We start from the raw sequence: 22590 nt of genomic DNA on the forward strand, positions 1-22590 counted from the left end.
GAGGTTTTAAGCGATAGATGTATTTTATTTTCTCATGGATCTCACATATTGTTTAATTACTGAGAGAAATGACAAAAAAAAAAACGACTTTCAGATTTGATAATTGGAAAAATACACTTTTTTTATTTCCGTTTGTTTTATTCTGATTTTGTTTTTATTTTATGTGAAATTTATGTAGACCACAATGACATCAAAACATTTATGTATTGCATAATTTAATGTTTTCACAGACATGTACTTTTTAATATCCTGATCATAATTTCTTAATTTTTATCCAAATAATTTAAGGCAGGATATCTAACAAAACTGAATCTCACTTGCAGTTACTTGAAGAGAAGAGCTATGAAACAGCAATATATTTTCAATTTCCTTTTTAAGATATTGAACAAGGTCCTTTTAAGCAGGACCTACGATTTCTTTTCCCATTTGTCTGATGTTTAAATGTATGAAAGTACCATAACAGTAAAGGAGGTTGAAGTCAACCCACTGCTGTTATGCCTTTGATCTCTGGTTCTCCAGTGCTTGCTTTATTCATGAAAGCTCACATTAGGATTAGGGTTAGCTTTCAGAAAGTTGAGTTGAAAAGTGAGTTTCATGGTCCCAAAAGAGTTGTGGAGCGAAGCTGTGTTTATATACTTCATTACTTCATTACTTCATTTTGTATGTTGCTTTGTGTGTTACCTGTTGTTCTGTCTGTACAGCACTTTGGTTGGCCTTGTCGCTGTTTTAAGTGCTCTATGAATAAAAGGGTATGGTATGTGAAGCACAACATCTCATACCATTTCCAAAACATGGCAGATGCACGGTGTTTATTTTCCAATGCAAAGTTGCTGTTGATCCTCATTGATCTACTCTGTAATGGATCAGTTCTTGTTTAGGCCTTTAAATTCTGCAGTCGGGTGTTTTCATAGACTGCATGTCATCGGCACAAACCCAGTTTAACATTTTTCTGTGTCACTTGGTAAGGCTATGTTACTTCCTCGCTTGATGGAACAAAAACGCAACAGCAGTGGGTTGATGGTGATTGATGGCTCAATTATTGATTTATGAACAGACAAAGGCAGCTTAAATAGGGGGTTGTCTTCGCTGCTATGTATTAAAATATTTAATCAAAAGGGCCTATGTCTGAATTTATTCATGGTATTTTTAGATCTGCGGCGTTGGCATTTGGCTGTGGTGTTCGAAGCAAGTCTTAGTAAAGAGACAAATCTCTCAAATACATTATTTTGTTACGGGCAGACGACTTGGCACCAGAAAGTCGCGGTTTGATTCCCAGCCATTCCCACATGTCAACGTGTCTCTGAGCAAGACGCTCAATCCCTAATTTCTCCCTGGGTGTCCACTGCTCCACTTGGGTGTATCCCAGGTGTGAAGGGTTAAATGCAGAGAACTAATTTCGTCATTGCATGTTCCCATACAATGACGACAATCTCAGACTTCCCTTCCCTACTGGTGGCTTACAACAAAAAGTGTAACCACTGGGTTTGACGTGAATTCATTATTGGCTGCTCTGGGACTGAAAACCAGCTTGATTTATTTTTAAACTCAAGATAACAACTGTCTAAAAATCTTCAAGCCTAAACCAGTTAGACTGTTTGTGCAGAAAATAACAGTATTTTCTTTAAAGACTGTAAAATGATAATCCACATATACATTTAAAGATGTACATTGATGCACAGTTTTTAAACTCAGGGTGTAAACTTTCACGCTTGACTACAAATCTGCTGTTTTACTTAAAGTGTTTTAGACAAGGAACAACAAATAAAAATTTAAATTCTGATTTTTGCCTGGGGCCGCTGGTGTTGCATACTTTAAGCAGATTAGTGAGTAGCCCTTTAAAGCCTTTCAACACAGTCAAAAAATATCCATGCTCAATTGGTTTTGTTGGTGACAGATTGGATCAGTCAAGCACATTAAGAAAGTACCCAGATAAATTCCTTATAGCAGCAAGAATAGCTTAGAATAGTCAGGTATAGGAAAAATTAACAAAACCAAGAAGACTACACCCAACAATCTGGATATTTACTGTGTTACAGAAGAGGATAAGAAATCTTAATAGTCAGAGGAGGTGCTTAGTTAGTCAAGAGAAAGAAGATGAGTGGGTGTGAAGGGAAACAAAAGATGTGGGAGCTGTTCATTCTCCTCACAGCTCGTGTACGGAGGAAAGTGCATGTTCTGCGTCTATTTAAAGATTTATCCTCAACACCACCTGGAATAATGTTTACCATGAGTGCAGGTGGCTCAGCATCAAATGAATCAAATCTTCCTCAATTGTGTTACACAAATAACTATTACAGCAAGTTAAAAAAAGTTATAACTTGAAGAACAATTTCTTTTATTCAACAGAAGTCATTATCATTATAGCTGTCTTAGAAAAGCAGCTGAGATCATTTGCAGCAGATTAGTTCTGAAGTGGATATTGTTCTACAGTCGGGAGGTCCACTTAAGGAACTGAGGACTGAAGGACTTTTACGCTTCTGTAATTTAAGATAGAGGGATAAAAATACATTTAAAAAAATCTGACAAATGTCTAGAGTTGGCACAATGACAGGCTCCAGGTTCTTTATTAAAATATCACGGAGTGCAGTTAATTGGCAATTCTTGATCCTGTCCTCAAACTGGTGTCAGGAGAAATGATACTTTTTCTCCGTCTTTCACTTTATTTCTGTGGTCTCCTTTTCTATGCGCTTTCACTTTCTTTTCCCAAGCAGAGGGACCGTGTATCTACCACCAAGATGACAAGCACAATTTCTCCATCTCACAGCCTCAAAAGAGCATACCTTCCCTGTGAAGCAGCATGAGCCAGATGGTAGCGAGGAAGTTGGGCTCATATCAGACATCTCAGTCATATAAATCCTTTTACGTTGTATCACTTGCTTCTGGATTTGTTGGATCTGGTTGTGGCAGTGCTTGTATAAGGCGTACAAGGAGAGAGAAGAGCAAGGCATAGGGAGTGCGATCAATGTGACGCTGAAATGAAAGTGCCAAGGAAAGATTTGTTCTTCCTTCTTTGCAAGAACACTTTCTGCTGTATAAAACGTTGTCATAGTCATTTTTTTTATCAGAGGTGCTGGAAGTAAACATGTACGGTTTCTAGGTTACAATTGTAGCAAGAGTTTTATGTAAGATTTTTGGAGTTTAATTGAGTATTTTACCACTTTTTGATTGTACCCTGCTGTTCAGCATCTTCTAGCTGAAGCAAAAAACCAAATACTGTAATATGTAACCGTGCTGGTATGAGAGAATGCAGCCTGCTGTGCAAAACTGTGAAAAATTATTTTTGCCATAGTTATATTTGCAATTAAATTATTTTATTAGACATCAAAGTTCATGCACAATCATCCAGGTATAAAATCCAATAATGATCAGTCAGGTCATCTGGACAGTTTCTTTGTTTTTTGTAGGAAGACGTTTTTCCCTCTATCCAGAGGACTTCATCAGTCTGAGGAGTCCCAAGTAAACTGTTTTCCCCACTAGGCAGTACACTCAGTACACACTTTAGTGGACCAGGAACTATCTTAAATCCCATCGTATCACCAGCAAACTGGTTGGTCCACTACAGGAGTACACTGCTTAGTGGGGCAAACAATTTACTTGGGACTCCTCAGACTGATGAAGCCCTCTGGATAGAGGGTAAAACGTCTTTCCACCAAAAAAAAAAAACTATCCAGATGACCTGACTGACCATTATTGGGGTATTTTATTAGACTTCTCATTTGAGTAGGCTTAAGTTTAAAAGTAAAAAATAAAATAAAAATGCTTCTACATAACAGCAGTAGTCATCAAATGTGGTTCAAAATCAAGCCGCTAATACTCTGCATTAACTTGTCCATGTGTGCAAAACAAATAAAAATAAATATCCGTTGTGTTTGTTCATATTTGATTGTTTTGTTTCCGCAGAACAATTAAGGTGGAGGTGTATGACTGGGATCGGGACGGCAGGTGAGTGTGACTGCCAAGATATAATGTTTGCATGTAGATGCTAGGGAGTTATTCCAAGACAACTGATGCATAGAATTAAAGCTCATACATACAAATGACAAGGTAACATATTTCATAAACATTTATACAAAAAAAATAATCTTAGTGCTTAATCCCAGTTTGTTGCGTTTTTTAAATTCTAACCCTTTCCGTGTTGTTTCCACTCTTTGTTTGCGTTCCCTTTGCTTCCCCAGCCACGACTTCATTGGGGATTTCACGACCAGCTACCGAGAGCTAGCTCGAGGGCAGAGTCAGTTCAATGTGTACGAGGTGAGGCATTCCAGCGTTGCCACAGTTCACAACATGTCTGATGACTCCTGAAATGTGGAGTCCCACGGTGACAGGTGTATGGGTCCTGTTTTTGAAGTGGATGGCGATGCCATCGTTTGACATCACTGATGCACTTTGAGTCTTTTCTCCTCCATGGATACTTTCTACTCCTGCAGCATAAAAAAAATACTTTTATAAAACTGTCAAAACCACCAACACGTTAAAAAATGTTTCAAACGACCTGTTTTTTTTTATTTTTATACATTTCAACTTTCCAACATGTCTCCCTGCCTTCCTCGTTTCGTTTTAAACTTCTCCTCCACAATTGTTTTTATCCTACTGCTGTCATCACTGGTATGCTGATGCATAGAGATTGATCTATTAGCTGTAGGATGAAACAGGATTATTAGGTGAACAATTCAGGGATTCGTTTGAAATTTGAATTATCCGAGTGTAACAGCTCGCACTAAAATCCAAGACTGAATCCCAGGGATGAAAATAAATGTATCCAAATCACTATTTATCTTGTGCTTAATGCAATAATGTCTTGGAAAATGCAACAGGTCTAAGATTGTAGCAATTTAGTCTAAGTTTGCCATTAATTTTTATTCAAGATTCAGAATGTGAGTGGCAGTTGAAATTCAAAATCTTACCAAAATAGAGGACTTGTCAATGCCTTCATGCCCCTGTGGTTTGGTGGCCTTCAGCGAAGGACAAATATCTGTCTTTTAGATGTCAGCTCCATTATACTGTACAGTTGAATCCTCTCTACCTCCCAGGGAGACTGAAAGGCCCTTTAGTTTTTGCATCACAGATTGTTCGGTGTGTCAGACAAATTGCCATCCCCTCTGTTAAATTAGGGCCTGTCACTTTCATGCCTTGCAGCCATTGAGAATTGAGGTAATGAGCTGAGACATCTTCGGTGTCTGGATTGGCATTTCTTTCTTGTTCTTGAGCTCCTCAAATGCTAGTAAATGTTACGATTGCCTATTAGGCTCTGTCTCACTCATCAATTAATTTGAACCTGAGAATCAGGTTTGAATGTTCAATTGTTCTCCATTTAATAGCATTTTAAACATGAATATGTTTTATGTGTAAGTGACTTGCATATGTGATCGAAGTGGGGTACGTTCCTCTTTGATTGACCTCAATTTGGAGAAATTCCTGGATTGACAGCTAGTACAAGCACAGTCAGGACCAAAGTAGATTGCTAAATACAACTCATGTCGCTAACGTTTCATTGCAGTTCATGCAAAACAACCTTTATGCGGATGCCAATTTCCAATTACACGATTATTAATAATAAATTTTATGGTTATTTAAAGAGCAATAAGTAACAGAAGCAGTTAGCAGAAGTTGCCCTTTCTTGGATGCTTCCATATTATTTCTGCCAGAGAACCCACCCAATGGTAAACTGACAGTGGTGTATTTAGTAAAATTGTATTTACATAAATCTTTGTGAACTTTTAAGATTTGAATTGTTTTGAGATCACATAAATCCATTTTAATGTCAGGTCTACTCAGACTAGTTAGTTTACCAATATGGTCCTATTGAAATTCTCTTTCTCCAAATTGAGGTCATTCATTGAGTTATCTACAACAGGTAAGATATTGCCCATTAGCTTTCCACAGACACTAAAACATCTGAGCTATCCCTGTAACTTATATATATGGTCAAACTTAGTGTCAATTGTTTGCAATGAATGTATATATTTTAGTTTGGTAGACTCTCTGCTTCCAAATATTCCCAGATAAAGTTTGTCTCACACAAGAAAATAGAGGTTTATAACACTAGGCTACTACTGTTTTATGTATGGACTAATTAAAAGCATTAAGTGGGAGTGCTAACGTTTGCAAGAAAGGTTTGTATCAAAGAAACACATGAGCTAAATTGTTACAAATCCAATTTACATGGTAAACAATTTTGCTAAAATGAATTTAAACCATATATTTTTGGGAAATTGTGACTTTGACACATTCTTAAGATTTACTATTTACTTATTAACTTTTTGTTATGAGTTTGGCAAGTTCAGCAGAAATCTATTTTGTTTGCACTTTTTAGTCAGTTTGTAGCCATCCACTGATTTTAGTTTAAATGATCCGTTAATATCCACAAAAACTTTAGAAAATTCACCACAAACAGTTGAACATTTCACAATATGGAATCATGGCTGGAGCCGTCCATCACCGGCCTTGCTGTGGCTCCAGACGTCTTCTCTGTGTGCCGACTCGACAGAACGGAGTCCCATCTGTAACACCTAATATGTTTATTGCTGCTGCACTTTGTGGCTGTATCATGTGTGTCGCTGCCTTGCCATTGTGGTTCACGTCAACTCAACGTTGCTCACTGCCTCTGCAGAAGTCTGTCATGCAACCTGTGTGGTGCTGTTGTGTGCAATATGTATCGTGCATTTAAGCAGCCTGCAAGTTATTGTTTCTACTGATTCATTCTACTTGTGCGAGGATCTGTGTGTTGTTTGTGTTTCTTGTGTCGTCTGTCCTGTCCTCCTCAGTGTCTTTTCCCCATGTGATCAAGTTCCTGTCACCTGTGTCTTGTTATACTTTCCCAGGTGCTTGTGATCATTCCCTTGTTAGTGTCCATATATATTCGTCATCCTTGCATCTTCTCATTTTTCCGTGGATTGTCCAGTAAGGTGTAGAGCTGCCATTTCTAACCCAAACCCGAAACCCGGCCTGGACCGACCCGGATTAGCCCTTTAATTACCGGTAATCCGTTGGATCCGGGTAGGGCTCGGAAAAAACAACTACGGGCTCGGTCCAGTCTGGGCCAGATTTATTAGACCCGAATGCAGCTCAAGTAAGGCGTCCTGTTCTGTTTTCCTCCGTGTCTCCTTGTTATTCACTGAAAGCAAGTTTTGCTGCCACGTCAGCCCCTTTGTTTATTTAAATAAATAGTATTTACTTTATTCCCAAGTTCTCCGAGTCCTGCCTGTATTTGGGTTCAAACAAGATGCAGATCATGATAACTTGCACTGTTGTATATCATGTTGTTTACTATATTTCTTTTGGACCTTGTAGATGTTGTATTTCTTTTTCACTTTTTGGTTCTTTGTTTTGTACTTTTGTTGCATGCTTTGGTATTTCTTTTGTTCTTATTCTTTCTTTCTTTCTTGGGCATACCAAGGTAGTTCTCATCCTGAGCATTTCATTGCATTGTTGACCTTGTGTTTACCTGCATATGACAAATAATAATAAAAAAAAAACTATACCACTTAGTGTCAACAAATAACCATGCCTGAATTCAAAACATCATTTATCCAAACATCACACTTCCTTTAGTTTTACCTTTCTTTAAGCCAAACTTTGATTTTGTGTAATACTGATAAGGTACTGATCTAAATAAAGCACTGAAATACTTAACCAGGACTTCATATAATCGGATCTGAATATAAGATCTTTTTATGTGGAGTTATGTGCATGCGTGGGTTTCTCGGGGCACTCCGGTTTCCTCCCACAGACCAAAAACATGCATCTATGTGTCCCTGTGATGGACTGGATGTTAGGAGTGCGCGGGGAACCCAGATGATATGAGACCCAGAACGAGGCAGACACAAGGGGAATACAAAATAACAGTGTTTATTATTTACAGTGAGATTAAATCACATCCACTGGCTGCTGGTCTGAGGCTCCTGGAAAGAGGGACGACAGGTTAATGGCTGTCCAACGGGGGAGGCTCAAGTTGATTTTAAGGAATGTGTTTTATCCTTACAGTCCAACCCGAAGGGAGAGCTGGTCCTTCAGTCCAAGGCGAGCGAGCAGCAGAGGGGAATCCAACAAAGTCCAAAAGGGGAACGAGGAAGGCTGGCACTGGAGGCAAAGAGGCACGAGGAACACCTGAGAGGCCTAGGATCCAAATCAGGTCACGAGGGAAATCCAAAGAGCACGAGGAACCAGGAAACTGGAAAAAAGAGCAGAAGGTGAACAAATTCTTTTCACCAAGGCATTTGCCTCACAACAGTATAATACCATAAGAGGTGATATGCTCCAGCGTTGAATCACACCGGACTGCAGCCTTAAGTAGATGGAGAGGCTCATCAGGCTGATGGCCGCCAGGTGTTGGTAATCAGCGGCCATCAGCAAGGCAGGCTGCAGGCAGTGGGATCCTTACACTGGAGACCTGTCCAGGGTGTCCCCCGCCTCTCGCACATTGAGTTCTGGACATGGGCACTGGTGACCCCGCGACCCAAAAAGAAAGAAGCGGGTAAAGATAATGGAGGCAAAAATGGATAGATTGAATTGGGCCGATTTGTTTCTCTATTTGGGGCTCTGAGATAACTTTTGTTGTGAAATTGTGTTGTTTATAATAGAATAGAATAGAATTCAACTTTATTGTCATTGCACATGTCACAGGTACAAAGCAACGAAATGCAGTTTGCATCTATCCAGAAGTGCTTAGCAAGAAAAATAAATTGGTAGATATATATAGTACAATATACAGTAAGTTGCTTTGAATAGGCTATAGATATAAATACATAAATGGAAGTAAATTGAGTTAAACTGCATTAAATTCAAGGAATACATGAACAATGTAAATGACCTGAAACTTCAAGCCCTCCTGAATGTTTAGGGCAGTTTGTCAACGCCACACATTATATTTAACACATAAAACTTTTAGAAAAATGTACCATGACCAGTTTAAATAAGTGTATTACACAAAAAAACATTTTGACCATAATAGAGGAAGGAAATCACAGGTTTGACAATGAGCTTTACATTCCACTTCTTCACTTCTTCTCCTCAGCAGAACCTCTTCCAAATGCAGTGCAGCCCTCATTAATACGCCGTGCTTTCTCTCCCGTTTGCAAATTAAAATGTCTCTGAATTAGCTAGTTTTAACCCATTTTAACAAGATTTCTTATTTTTACGTTACCTTTGGCTCATGCTTATTTCTTTTTAGGTGATTAATACAAAAAAGAAAATGAAGAAAAAGAAATATGTCAACTCGGGAACGGTGAGTACGGCTCAAGATTTGACCTTAAAAATGTAATTTTGTCTTCTTCTTTTAAACACAAATTATTATTTCTTTTGTTTGTTTTTAAGATCTCCTGAATTCTTGTGCAACTGTTGAATATTGGACCTTGGATTTTTCTCAATATTTAATCACTTTTAAGTTATTTAAACCATGTGGGAACAAGAAAATAATTGATCTTTATTGATGAAGTAGTTCGGAGATACATTGTCTTCTTATGTTATTTGATTTATGTCTTTTGGGATATGGGACGGTGGCGCTGGTTGATATAAACAGTGGAAAAACACCTGATGGTAAACTGTTGATGATTTAGTTAAAGATACTAAAAATGGCCGTGCCAAACATGTACGCAGGACTAATAAAAGAAAGCATTAAAACTCTGACAAACTCTAAAGACATCAGTGAGCTGACTGACAGCAATGACCATTTGAGATACCAATTTTCAGCGTTCACAGCTTTCCCAACCGTGTCAGCAGGAGCAGGTAATGCATATAAATGCATCTCATCTTCTCTTCAAACGTGTCCTCTGGCACTGCAAATATTTCAGTCATCCAAAAAGCGGTTTGCTTTTATTCTTTCACCATGTCAGACGGCGAAGTGCTGAATTAAGTCAATACGAGGAGGTGTAGGACGTGTTGGCAGGAAAACATCCATACCAATTGAGTAATCAATTCTTTTTCCTTCTCTTCGACTTCCAGGTGACCCTGCTCTCATTCTCTGTTGAGTCAGAATTCACCTTCTTAGATTACATCAAAGGAGGGTGAGTGGGAATAACCATGGGCAACCTTCAAGAAACCATCAAATGGTCTTTTTCTCCCAGCTGTGTTTATGGTCCAAGACCAGACAACATCCAGACATTTACTTGTACACTGTTTTCATGTATTTATCCTCCACACAGGCAGCAAAGAACAGGGAAGTCTTTGCTTTTCACTGTTAGACATACTCAAGTGAAAATCTTTGCCATTACCAGACATAAGCTGCAGAAAATAATATGTTTTGGTCAAGTTATGAGAAGAATGTTCATACTTTTAATCATGGCCATATTGGATAAATTATAAAACTATCAAACTAATTTAAAAAAATTGCATGTATACAAGTAGAAAAGAGCATAAAGCAGCAATTGTTGTATGCCGTCGCATGTTTGCCAGGGAATCTGTAGAGAATTAGTTGTTGTATTCACACACGAGGCTCATTTAAAGATTTTCTGTTCTGAGCGTCAGGGAGCTGATGGGCAAACTCACAGTGCAGAAAGTCTGCTGAATCTGACGCTCGTCTGTTCCAATGCAGTCTGTCTGGAACATGTGCTTATTCTAAGTTACAGTGCATGTGTGAGAAGAGCCGGTATCATATCTTTTTACAAAATGATTGTAGCCCTGGTGGGTAGAGTAGTTAAAAAATAGGTTTTTGTTTATTGTGGAGTTTGTTCTTCGATCAGAACTCTATAACAATAAACTGACACTGTTAAATGTTTTAAACAAGAAAACTGTAAGAAACAAAATTGTACTGAACTCTGCTATTTACAGTGGTGTTTGAAAGTTTGTGAAGGCTTTATAATTTTTTATATTTCTGCATAAATATGACCTAAAACATCATCAGATTCTCACACAAGTCCTAAAGTAGATAAAGAGAACCCAGTTAAACAAATGAGACAAAAATATTATACTTGGTCATTTAATTATTGAGGAAAAGTATCCAATATTATATATTTGTCGGTGGCAAATCTATGTGAGTCTTTGCGTTCAATATCTGGTGCCCCCCCCAATTTCTAACGCTTACGTATTTTTGAGGTACTATTTGCAATGTTATTGGAAAAGTCTGGTGATTTTTGAAGGGATGTTTTGACAGATGGTTATCAATACCCTTATATTAGTGAATGCAGCATTATTTTACACCTTATGACAATGTTGAGAAAGAGCTGAATTAAAAGCCTCAAAAACAACATTTAACACACCCTGACTTGGCCAGCCATTAGAATAGCATGACAGAAAACCTCCGATCTTTTTATTCTATACTCTGTGTTTCGTGAATGATGTCACTACAAAAGTCCCTTGATTAGCGCGGGGGTTACATTCCAGACAGCCTCGCAATAGGTGAAAAATCACAAAGTAGGAGCGTTATACTATATTATATATATATTTATATATATATAAAGGCTTTATAAACCCTTCCCACAACCTTGCAATGTTCTAAACTCTTAAACCTACTTAATTTTAACTGCAGAATTTTATATGGGTACTCACCAGCTCTGCAGAACAACAGCTTGGTTCCGGTCAGGCTCGGTTCCAGTTCTGCAGACCTACCCTACAGCGACGAAGCCCACCACCTCATCCAGGTTGATGTGCACGTGGATAATTGAGCTTCAGGATTATTTGCGACTTTCCTGCCAGTTCTGTGATCTTAATGCACTGGAGATAAATCATTACTTCTGACTTTGCGTTGCAAAACTATCCCTCCATTTTGGCAGAAAGCAGCAGCTAGCACTGTTGGCTTCTGGGTAGTGTAGTTCTTTTGACTTGCATTACAGTATAAGTTTATTGAAAGAAAACTACAAAATGGCGGCGCCTGCCCAAAGTATTTTTTCATTAACTTTTTATCCCGTATCGTCCCAATTACATGAGTAATATTAAAGTTGACAGTCGTGTGTTGTGTACAATCTTATGTTGAAAAACTGTGACAGAGCGAGTCCGTGAAAGTCAAACCACTAAGTAACGAAGGACCACTGTACTGAGCAGACATGCTGATGAAGCGGACTAATACATCCAACAGCCACAAGACCTCCTGTTTAATATAGATGTTTAATGAGTTAACGGTAAACTTTACAGAGGCACTTGGACTCCAGATTAGTTACAGCACTGGATGTGGATCCATTGCCCATCACAGGTGAAGTGCGTCTTGATCTCTGCTGTCTAATTCCAGCAGGCAGGCTGTCAGAAGGTTTGATTTTCTGTGGCAGAGCAAAGTGTGACAGATTTAGCTGAACGTTCTTTGCTTTGCTTGATTTATGATAGAATGAGCTCAAGATTTAGTGACTTCAGTTAAAGAAAAAAGATATCTATCATCCTCATCTGTCTGCCACCGAACACTACCCTGGCACTTACTGGGCAGGAGTTAAATATTACCAGTACAGAGGTTCCTGGTCGTTAGAAAATGAATAAATGCCAGCCATTACTAGGAATTGCACGTCTTTTTTTCTCCCACCGGCTGGTTCAGCTCTTTTCTGTGATGCGTTTCTGTTTTGATTTGTTTTGTTGCGGGGAAAATGAACGCTGGTGGCATTTACGCGTCGCGACAAGGAGTGTAATCATGAAGGCACAAGTATAATTTGTCTATTGAAATAAATCCAAAGCGCTGGGTAGTTTGAGGTGAAATGAAGTGACGCCGGGATGTTGATTTTTCTCACTCTTGAACGCTACAGCACAGACACAGAAAACATGAATATAGTTGAACTGTAGCGAGGAGACATTTTTCTTTATTGATCATAGTTCAGAGCCTTCTTGTCAGTTTAAGGGTTTGTTTACCTGTGTAAATAATACCTGTTTTAAATTTGGAAAGGCCTGATCGTAGAAATTCTATTAAAAGTTATGAGTTCATCTTGGAGACCATAGTAATTATGTTAGAACAACACAAAAAGACAGTTAGACCAACCAAAGAAATATCTCCTACCAAGTGTCAAAACGGATCAATTTGAAGATGTAAAAATGTCAACGAAAGCAGTATTTTTGTTATTCTGACCTTTAGCTCAAAACACAGTGAAACGATGGAAAAAGCAAAGTGGAAAAACCCAACCTGCTTTTTTTTATTATTCAGGTGTGGCAAAACATTAAATTTTGAATTAATCAAATAAAGTTTAATTAATGCTTAGGTTAGCGCGGTCAGGCTGTGTCCTATTCTCTGTCCCCACACCAAGCTGAAAGGTTAATGTTCATCTTTACCACGTTCATTTGACGATCAGTCTTTCACTCTTCTCTCTGGAGGCTTTCAGAGATAATGAGGGGCTGTCGTTCTGAGCCCCTCGAGGCCTCAAATTGCTGTCGTAACTTAACAAGAGGAGAGGAAAGCCTCATCAGCATGGGGAAATTGGATTATGATTTGCTCTTAAGTGCTCCATCAGTTTAATTACTTGTTACCTGCTCTGCCTCGTGCCTCAGATATAAATCACATCATCTCCTGAATCTTATTTGATGGCTCATTGAGGGCTCTTTTTGTCTTAACCCTGTTATCGTGATAGAGTGATTATATCTGTATTTGGTGACATGTTTCAAATATGTTAAAGAAAAATTGTTCTTGTTGCGTCAGATTTCTTCCAGTATGTGCAGGGATTTCATGAACTGTGGCATGTTGTTACTGCTGGCTGGTGTTTGTAGTTAATTTTTAAAATGTCCTCCTCTTCAATTCTCTTCCAGTACGCAGATCAATTTCACCGTGGCCATCGATTTCACAGCATCTAATGGTGAGTGATGCAAACTGTGCTCTTTGACTGCAGCATGTCCACTTTCCAAATCCATCACTCAAACACATGAAGGCAGTGCAGAAACTGCACACAGACCGGGCCCGATAAACTACAGGCTAATTCTGAGATTTTGTTAGTTTTTAATGTTCAGTCACTACATTCATTATATGAACATTTATTTATGGTACAAAGTTTAACACTCATATTGAGAGTGATCAAAGTTTTTGCCCTAAATTTGAGAACTGACACAATCTTTTATTGCTGCTTGTCTTGTCAAAAAATAACAATAAAAATAAACGCTAGCTAAAAGCTAAAAGAAAGCACAGGCCAAATGTAGCAAAATGCTTGCTAGAAGCTTAAAGTAGCAAAAACACTAGCTAAAAGCAGCTAAAGGGTGCCCAAAAACTATGTGACAAAGCTTTAGCTAAAAGCTAAAGGTTCTGTCAGATGTGACTGGACTGAAAAGCTAACCGCTAAGAGTGGGTCCAAGATTAATTTGGATCACTGTCCTCCTAATAAAAAAAAAACATCCAAGCTCAAAAATGCAAAAACTCTTTATGGAAACACTTTTAAAAATGTTTTCACGACTGTTCATTTTTCATCACAGAGTTGTTTCAAGACGGCAGCAGTTCACTTTGTTCTTGGCCCCGTTTGGACTAGTTGTTAACTCGGCAGTCCAATGAGAAATAAAGTTTCTCAAAATTAAAGTTGTTCCGACATGTTAATTATTCATTACCTTTCCTTAGAAACCCACTTCAAAGAATCCAAACTATGGTTTTAAAGAGTTTCTTTGTGACAGAATGGTCTGTTATAGGTGGGCTTTAGGATAATTTCTAAAATATGTTGTTCTTCAATATGATAGTCATCCTTCCTATATTCACGTCTTATTTTGACATTTTTTATGCTTTTCTGTTAGTTTCAATGCATTTTTCATTCAACCTTTATTTAAACAAATAAATCACATTGAGCCTCAAAGACTCATTTACAAGTGAGACCTGTTTGGTCAGACAAAAACTGGTTAACTGGACACATGTAGGAGTTGGAGCGAAAAAAAATTCCTATCAGACTTTTTTCTTGGCTGAGAAAAACCTCTAATATTGAAAAAACTCCTCGCACAAACGAGCACATATTTACGTAGACATTCTGCATCAGAGACGAGAGCGGTCAACAACGCTTATAGATGCTCTCGAGGTCACTGTAATCAGTCAATGTCCTCCGGTGAGATCCATAAACATTCTCGACGTATGTCGAGAAATGGCCAAGAATAACGACTATGAGAATCCAGAGTCCTGAAATGATGACACAAAGTTTATTCAGCTGGTTTCATCTGGTTATCAGTTGGAAACTCCTCAGGGAGGGGGTGGTGATCGTCAGATCACATGTTCTCCAGGCGACTTCAGATAAGAAGACCTTCAAGTCCAGCCAAGGCGACCAAAATTCAGATAAACACACAGTTGTTTTGGGGACAGGCAGAACTTAATGACATAAACCTTCAGTCTGTGTTTGGTCCACTCGGTTCTGAAATAAATGTCCAAATTAACATGGCCACACCGATGGAATGTGACTGAGTAAAATCCCCAAGATCTGATCCATTCAGCCCAAAGCATTTGAGTCTGGGTAATCCAGACATGAACCAAGCCATCATAAAGGCAAGCAGCGTGATTTTGCTGCTGACGACTTCCTTAATTGTAGATAAAACCAGCACCAGCTGAATCCAAAAAGTAGGAACCAGTTATTGTAAATCCAATTAAATATGCGTCCTTAAAATCCACAGATGGCAGCAGAGATAGACACATCATCAAGTTTTCCAGATGATGAGATATCCAGCTGCGTACGTGCCAACAGGGTAAATCGTCTCGCCCAAAGCCTGTCTTCTCTTCGAAGAAATGTTGTAAATTGAGTTGAGGGACCAACAGGTCAAAACAAGTCCATAATTATGGTTCGGAAGAAATGCAAGCGAGACTCACAGCAGTTTCACAGACAGACAGAGCAGCAAAGCAAAGCGGAGAGGGAGGGAGGGAGAGAAGCATCCGATCTCGTGGGGAGCGAGTGGTGAAGTGATGTGATTTAATGCATGTTTGTTTGATCCACGCCTGTTCTGTGTTTTCGTCAGTCACAGGTTACAACCATCACTCAGTGTGTACATGGACACCCCAAACGCCTCTTTAGTTTTTCCTGCAGTATTTGTGTTCCCTTACAACCAACTTAGCCTTTATTTCTTGTGTGATCACTTGTGTTTGACCTCAGTATGTTTTTGTGTTTTTTTTCTGTTTTAGTTTTCTGTTCTTCTGTTAAACTGAACCTCAGCTCAGTTTGTTGCATGTGGCATTTTTGACAGTCTTCTACTCGTTAACAAGATTTCTGAACCTTTTTTTTTATCTAAAAATATATGATCCACATCTTCTCCTATAAGTTCACATTCATTACCAAATTTCTTTCTTTAGGTATTGAATTACTTTTGTTTGTCAAAGATCTTTGTTTTTCTTTTAGACACCATTATACCTGCTGCCAAATTCAGATTAATACCCTAAATATTGCAGATTTAATGTATTGCCAAAAGCCAAGTGCGGTTGATATTTCTGAAAAGGCTATTATTAATTTAGATGTCAAAGTCTGAATCTTACTGATATTGATGACCTGGATTTTGTCAGATCAATTTGAAGTGTTGTTGAATATTTGTTTCATTTAAAGAACGAACTTTGACTCAAAGTGTTAATTATGGGGCTTTGCTGCAAACAGGAAAATCTAATTTGTTGTAAATGCATTAATTTTTTTTTTCATTCATAAAAAGTAGAGACAAAAAATATTTTCGTAATTTTCTAAAACAATATTATAATTGTGTGGGGAAACAACTGATCCAATCAGTTGAACTGAAACAATGAAACTCTGAGTAAAATCAAATCACACAAAAATTAAATGCTTTTCATTTCAAACACCATATCCAGAATAATTTCTGGCTGTTTGCTTAAATTAAACAGATTGAATGTCAGGAAAACAACCCATAGTACCAATAATTTTTTATTTTTTTAGCCTCCATTATAAATTAACTTTTTTTTTTGTGGTAAATCTTCCACTGCAGTCAAAGTAAATAACAGTAAATAAACAAGAATGGACGTGTAAATAAAGGTTATAATGACAAGAAGAATATCATTTTTGCTGCCTGAAATTTTCCAGATGTGATGTTGGTTATGGCGATGAGTGTTTTTTTGTTTGTTTGTGTTTCCCATAAGCTGAAAGCGCTCGTTACGTTGGGTCAGTACACAGCCTGACCCGTCTCATTGTTTTGTCACCTACAATTTAACTGAGTGTAACATTTTCTCCAACACAATCCAAATAGCCCAAGTGTGCTGTTAACACTAAGTGACCTCTTGATGTGATGCTGCAGACGGGTTCACGGGCAGGGTCAGACCATCACAGCTCTAATTGACAAGATTTGTGTTAATTGTGATCAGTGGCTGCAGCAAACACGACTTCTCACCTCTGCAGTTGTAATGTGAGCTTTTCATGACATTAATGACCTGTTGATTGATAAATATGTCAACAGGTAATCCCTCCCAGTCCACTTCACTGCACTATATGAACCCGTACCAGCTGAACGCCTACGCCATGGCCCTGAAGGCTGTGGGCGAGATCATTCAAGACTACGACAGCGACAAGATGTTTCCAGCTTTAGGCTTCGGAGCCAAACTTCCTCCAGATGGACGAGTGTCCCACGAGTTCCCACTGGTGAATTTCATTACTGCCATTGATAATTAAAGCATATTAATTGTCCACTTCCAAAACATTTCAGATATATTTGTAATTGTTGGTTACATTTTAATGTTTTAATTTTCTTTACATTTATGGATCTTCTTAAAAATGTTGCCCAGAAGGATAAAATAGCTTTTTCATTTCCATAATTTTCAGAATGGAAACATGGAAAATCCTTATTGTAATGGCATTGAAGGCATCTTAGAGGCGTACCATCAAAGTCTGAAGACAGTACAGTTATACGGGCCAACCAACTTCGCTCCTATAGTGAACCACGTTGCCAGGTGAGGAACAATTTCTGCTTTTACACAAACTAATTTTTTTTTTTTTTTTTTTAATCAGGAAACTTATAAATAGGCTTTAAGCTAAACACAAATATTTTCTCCCTTACCTTTTCCCAAAGATCTGCTGTATTAGTTAAAAGTGACTGTTTCATAGAATGGATTCATACTTTTAAAACAATGATTACAAATCATTGCTGTGAAAAAAATGTATTTTATAATTAAGGCTGGGGCTGATAAACTCATATAGATGTGACATCAGACATCACAGACATCTACACCTCTAGATGCAAGAAGAGGGCCACCTGCATCATGAAAGACTCCACCCACCCAGCACACACACTTTTTGCCCTGCTCCCTTCTGGAAGGAGGTTAAGGAGCATTAAGTGTAGAACCACTAGACTGAGGAACAACTTCTACCCAGAAGCTGTTAGACTCATGAATCTCTAACCAGAATAATCACTGTGAAAAATCACATCTTGCAGCTGCTGATCTGTTTCATGTTGCTGCTGATCTGTTTCATGTAGCTGCTGATCTGTTTTATGTAGCTGCTGATCTGTTTCATGTTGCTGCTGATCTGTTTCATGTTGCTGCTGATCTGTTTCATGTAGCTGCTGATCTGTTTCATGTTGCTGTGTTCATTCGTACTCATCTGCTCACACAGACTCATGTTCGTGCTGCTGTTAAGCGTATTGTTTTTATGATATTAGTGCTTACTGTATTTTTAGTTAATGTTTTTCTTAGTTCATATCTTAGATCTGGAGAGTCAAGATGGCGCTAGTGTGTGTGGCTTGCCGTCTCTCACTTTTTGTGTTAGTGCTGTTTTTTTTTTATGTTTCTTTGTGTATGCTTTGTATGCTTTTATTGTCTTAATCTATTTGTTTTGTCTTATTGTACAGCACTTTGACTACCCCTGCAGTTTTTAAAATGTGCTATAGAAATAAAGTTGACTGATTGATTGATCTTATTACTGTTTTTCTTTTACGTTTTATTGTTGGATGTAACTGGGACCGTGTGTACATAATTTTGTTCCACCACATGTACTACATGTGTTGCGAATGACAATAAAGAAACTCAGACTCTGATATTTTAAAACATGACTTTTTTCAGTTGATGATAGATTAGTTTTTAAATTGTTTAGTCTGATTAATAGATGTATGTTATTGAGGCACTTTATTGAACTTAAAATGTAAAAATGAGCTTTACCAGAACAATTTTTTTATTGGAACTCTAATTTGAGTCATGAATTAATCTTTCACGTTTGTTTAGTCCGTAAATCTTCTTATTTTGTTTTTTTTAAGAAAGAGGCTTCATCATCATCACGTGTCTGACTGTATTCCTGTGTGCAGATATGCAGCAGCAGTGCAGGATGGCTCCCAGTACTTCATCCTCCTCATCATCACTGACGGCGTCATTTCAGACATGGCCCAGACCAAAGAAGCTATTGTTAATGTAAGGAAGGGAGAAAGTTTTTCTGCTTTACAGAGTAATTATTTCTTGTTTTATTTGTAAAAATGTAAAACTCCTCAAATCAAAGGTGTTTTGTGGTGGAGGGATTACACATATATAGAACCCCAAAAAGTAATAATGAGTAAACTAAAGATAATTTCCAATAATATTACATTAAAGAGCAGTTGTTAAACCTTGGAGCTAAACATTGCTACAGCAGCATCACTCACTGGATTTTGAATTGAGCCAGTATCTCACTGTGCTGCAGCTGGTGGTGACAAGTTGGCAAACCTTTTTCTTAAGGAAGTCTCCAAACTGTCTCAAAACCTTTGTGAGAGCTCTCAATTTTCACATGTTAGAGGTTTGCTGTCTCATTACTTAAATTTTAAACCATCCATCCATCCATTTTCTTCCGCTTATCTGTGGTCGGGTCGCGGGGGTAGCAGCTTAAGTAGGGAGACCCAGACTTCCCTCTCCCCAGCCACTTGGGGGAATCCCAAGGCGTTCCCAGGTCAGCCGAGAAACATAATCCCTCCAGCGTGTCCTGGGTCTTCCTCTGGGTCTCCACCCGGTGGGATGTGCCCGGAACACCTCACCAGGGAGGCGTCCAGGAGGCATCCTAAACAGATGCACAGGCCACCTCAACTGGCTCCTCTCGATGTGAAGAAGCACCGGCTCTACTCTGAGTCCCTTCCGGATGACTGAGCTTCTCACCCTATCTCTGAGGGAGAGCCCAGACACCAAGTGGAGAAAACTAATTTCTGCCACCTGTATCCGTGATCGCGTTCTTTCGATCACAATCCAAAGCTCATGACCATAGATGAGGGTAGGAATGTAGATCGGCCAGTAAATTGAGATCTTCGCCTTTTGACTCAGCTCTCTCTTCACCACGACAGACCTGTACTGCACCCGCTTCACTGCCGACGCTGCACCTATCCACCTATCGATCTCACGCTCCATTTTCCCCTCATTCGTGAACAAGACACCAAGATACTTGAACTCCTCCATTTGGGGTAGGACCTCCTCCCCGACCCGGAGAGGGCACTCCCCCTTTTTGGCTCAAGACCATGGCCTCGGATTTGGAGGAACTGATCCTCATCCTGGCCATGTCACACTCGGCTGCGAATCGCTCCAGCGAAAGCTGTAGATCACGACTTGATGAAGCCAATAGGACAACATCATCTGCAAAAAAGAGAGAAGCGATCCTAAGGCCAACAAAACTGAACCGCTCAACGCCTTGGCTGCACCTAGAAATTCTGTCCATAAAAGTTATGAATAGAATCGGTGGTGAAAAAGGAGGTGGTGGAGTCTAACTCTCACTGGGAACGAGCCTGACTTACTGCCGGCAATGCGGACCAGGCTCTGACACCGGTCATACAGGGACCTAACAGCCCGTATCAAAGGACCTGGTACCCCATACTCCTGGAGTACCCCCCACAGGGCTCCCACAGGGCTCCCACAGGGCTCCCCAAGGGATGTGGTCAAATGCCTTCTCCAAGTCCACAAAGCACATGTAGACTGGTTGGGCAAACTCCCACGCACCCTCCAGGACCCTGCTGAGGGTGTAGAGCTGGTCCAGTGTTCCACGACCAGGACGAAAACCGCACTGCTCCTCCTGAATCTGAGGATCGACTATCCGACGGACCCTCCTCTCCAGAACCCCTGAATAGACCTTACTAGGGAAGCTTAAGAGCATGATCCCCTTTTAGTTGGAACGCACTCTACGGTCCCCCTTTTTGAATATGGGGACCACCACCCCAGTCTGCCAGTCATGGGGAACTGCCCCCGATGTCCACGCAATATTGCAGAGTCGTGTAAGCCAACACAACCCCCACAACATCCAGAGCCTTAAGGAACTCCGGGCAAATCTCATCCACCCCGAGGCCCTGCCACTGAAGAGCTTTTTAACCACCTCTATGACCTCAGCACCAGAGATTGGAGAGCCCAACCCAAAGTCCTCAGGCTCTGCTTCCTCAGTGGAAGACGTGCCGTGGGATTGAGGAGGTCTTCAAAGTATTCTGCCCACCGACCCACAACATCCCGAGATGAGGTCAGCAGCATACCACCTCCACTATAAATAGTGTTGGTGGCATACCGCTCTACCCCCCGAGACGCCGGATGGTAGAGCAGAATTGCCTCGGAGCCATACGGAAGTCATTCTCCATGGCCTCTACAAACTCTTCCCATGCCCGAGTTTTGCCTTAGCAATCACCCAAGCCGCATGCCGCTTGGACTGCCTTTACCCATCAACTGCTTCCGGGGTCCCACAGGCCAAAAAGGCCCGATAGGACTCCTTTTTCAGCCTGACAGCTTGTGTCCACCACCAGGTTCGAGGGTTACCGCCGCAACAGGCACTGACAACTTTGTGGCCACAGCTCCGATAAGCCGCCTCGACAATAGAGGCACGGAACTTGGCCCTGAACATGGTGTTCGTTGTGGACAATCCATGACGAGCACAGAAGTCCAACAACAGAACACACTCGGGTTCAGACCAGGGGGGCCATTCCTCCCAACCACACCCCTCCAGGTCTCACTATCATTGCCCACATGAACCAATTGAAAATAAATCGAGCTCCATGTTTTCCCTCTGAATATTTGTAGAGTTGTTGCAGGCCTCTCAAACCTTTCTGAAAGTAGTTTTCATATTTCTAGAGAACTAGAGCAGTATTTTGAAACCTGCACAAGAGCCTTTCATGCCAGAACGAGTTTAAGACTGCAGCCCTGAATGTCCAGGTCTGATCATTTTGTAGATAAACAATACTTATATATTTTTAAAAATGGTCCAAATTTTTTATCTTCATGTATAAAGTAAACTATAATATATTAAATCATAAACATGGCTGTGATGGCTATGGTGGGTACAGTGGGGGGTGGGGGGTACAGTGGGGAGAGCTGGACAATGAAATAATGCGCATACAATTTTGCTTGCCCTGAATGTGAAAACTGGTCGTAATGTTCAAAAATAGGCCACTTCACTGGTCACAAACACCCAGAATTCAGAGCGACTGTGTCTGAAATTCTGCCTGTTTTGTTACAGTTTTCTGTCAGTTTTAATTTGCCAACCTGCCTCCAACACTTACAGCCCAGTTAGACGAGCTAACTCGGAGCGCACGGTGGATGTGACAGCTAATCTAATAAAATGCACAAATCAGTACAGCATAACATTCAATCAGAAGTTAGCCAACTCCATTTGGCAGTAATGGGCCTATAATTTAGAAAATTACCTTCATGTTCGATAGAAGAATTTAAACTAGTGATTAAGATCAGAAAATTGGGCTTCACTGAAACAGCAAACCAAATGGGAAGTTGATTATTTTTGTTTGTTTGTTTGTTTGTTTGATCAGCGTTTCTTTTTCCAACAAGAGTCACCCCTTGCTTGTCATTAAGAACGATATATATATATATATATATATATATAT

The 22590-nt window shown here is 39.6% G+C and overlaps 1 protein-coding gene across 1 annotated transcript in view; it reads left to right on the forward strand.

Annotated features, from left to right (window-relative positions):
- The window catches only part of cpne5b (copine Vb), a 181320-nt gene that overhangs the window by 146338 nt on the left and 12392 nt on the right, over window positions 1–22590 (forward strand). Inside the window, 8 exon segments of the mRNA XM_037679172.1 lie at window positions 3901–3942; window positions 4176–4251; window positions 9170–9223; window positions 9940–10001; window positions 13645–13691; window positions 17236–17417; window positions 17598–17725; window positions 19072–19174. Coding sequence (XP_037535100.1) covers window positions 3901–3942; window positions 4176–4251; window positions 9170–9223; window positions 9940–10001; window positions 13645–13691; window positions 17236–17417; window positions 17598–17725; window positions 19072–19174 — 694 coding nt within the window.

This window comes from Nematolebias whitei, chromosome 7, assembly GCF_014905685.2.
Source record: "Nematolebias whitei isolate Nwh7 chromosome 7, NemWhi1, whole genome shotgun sequence".
NCBI lineage: Eukaryota > Metazoa > Chordata > Actinopteri > Cyprinodontiformes > Rivulidae > Nematolebias > Nematolebias whitei.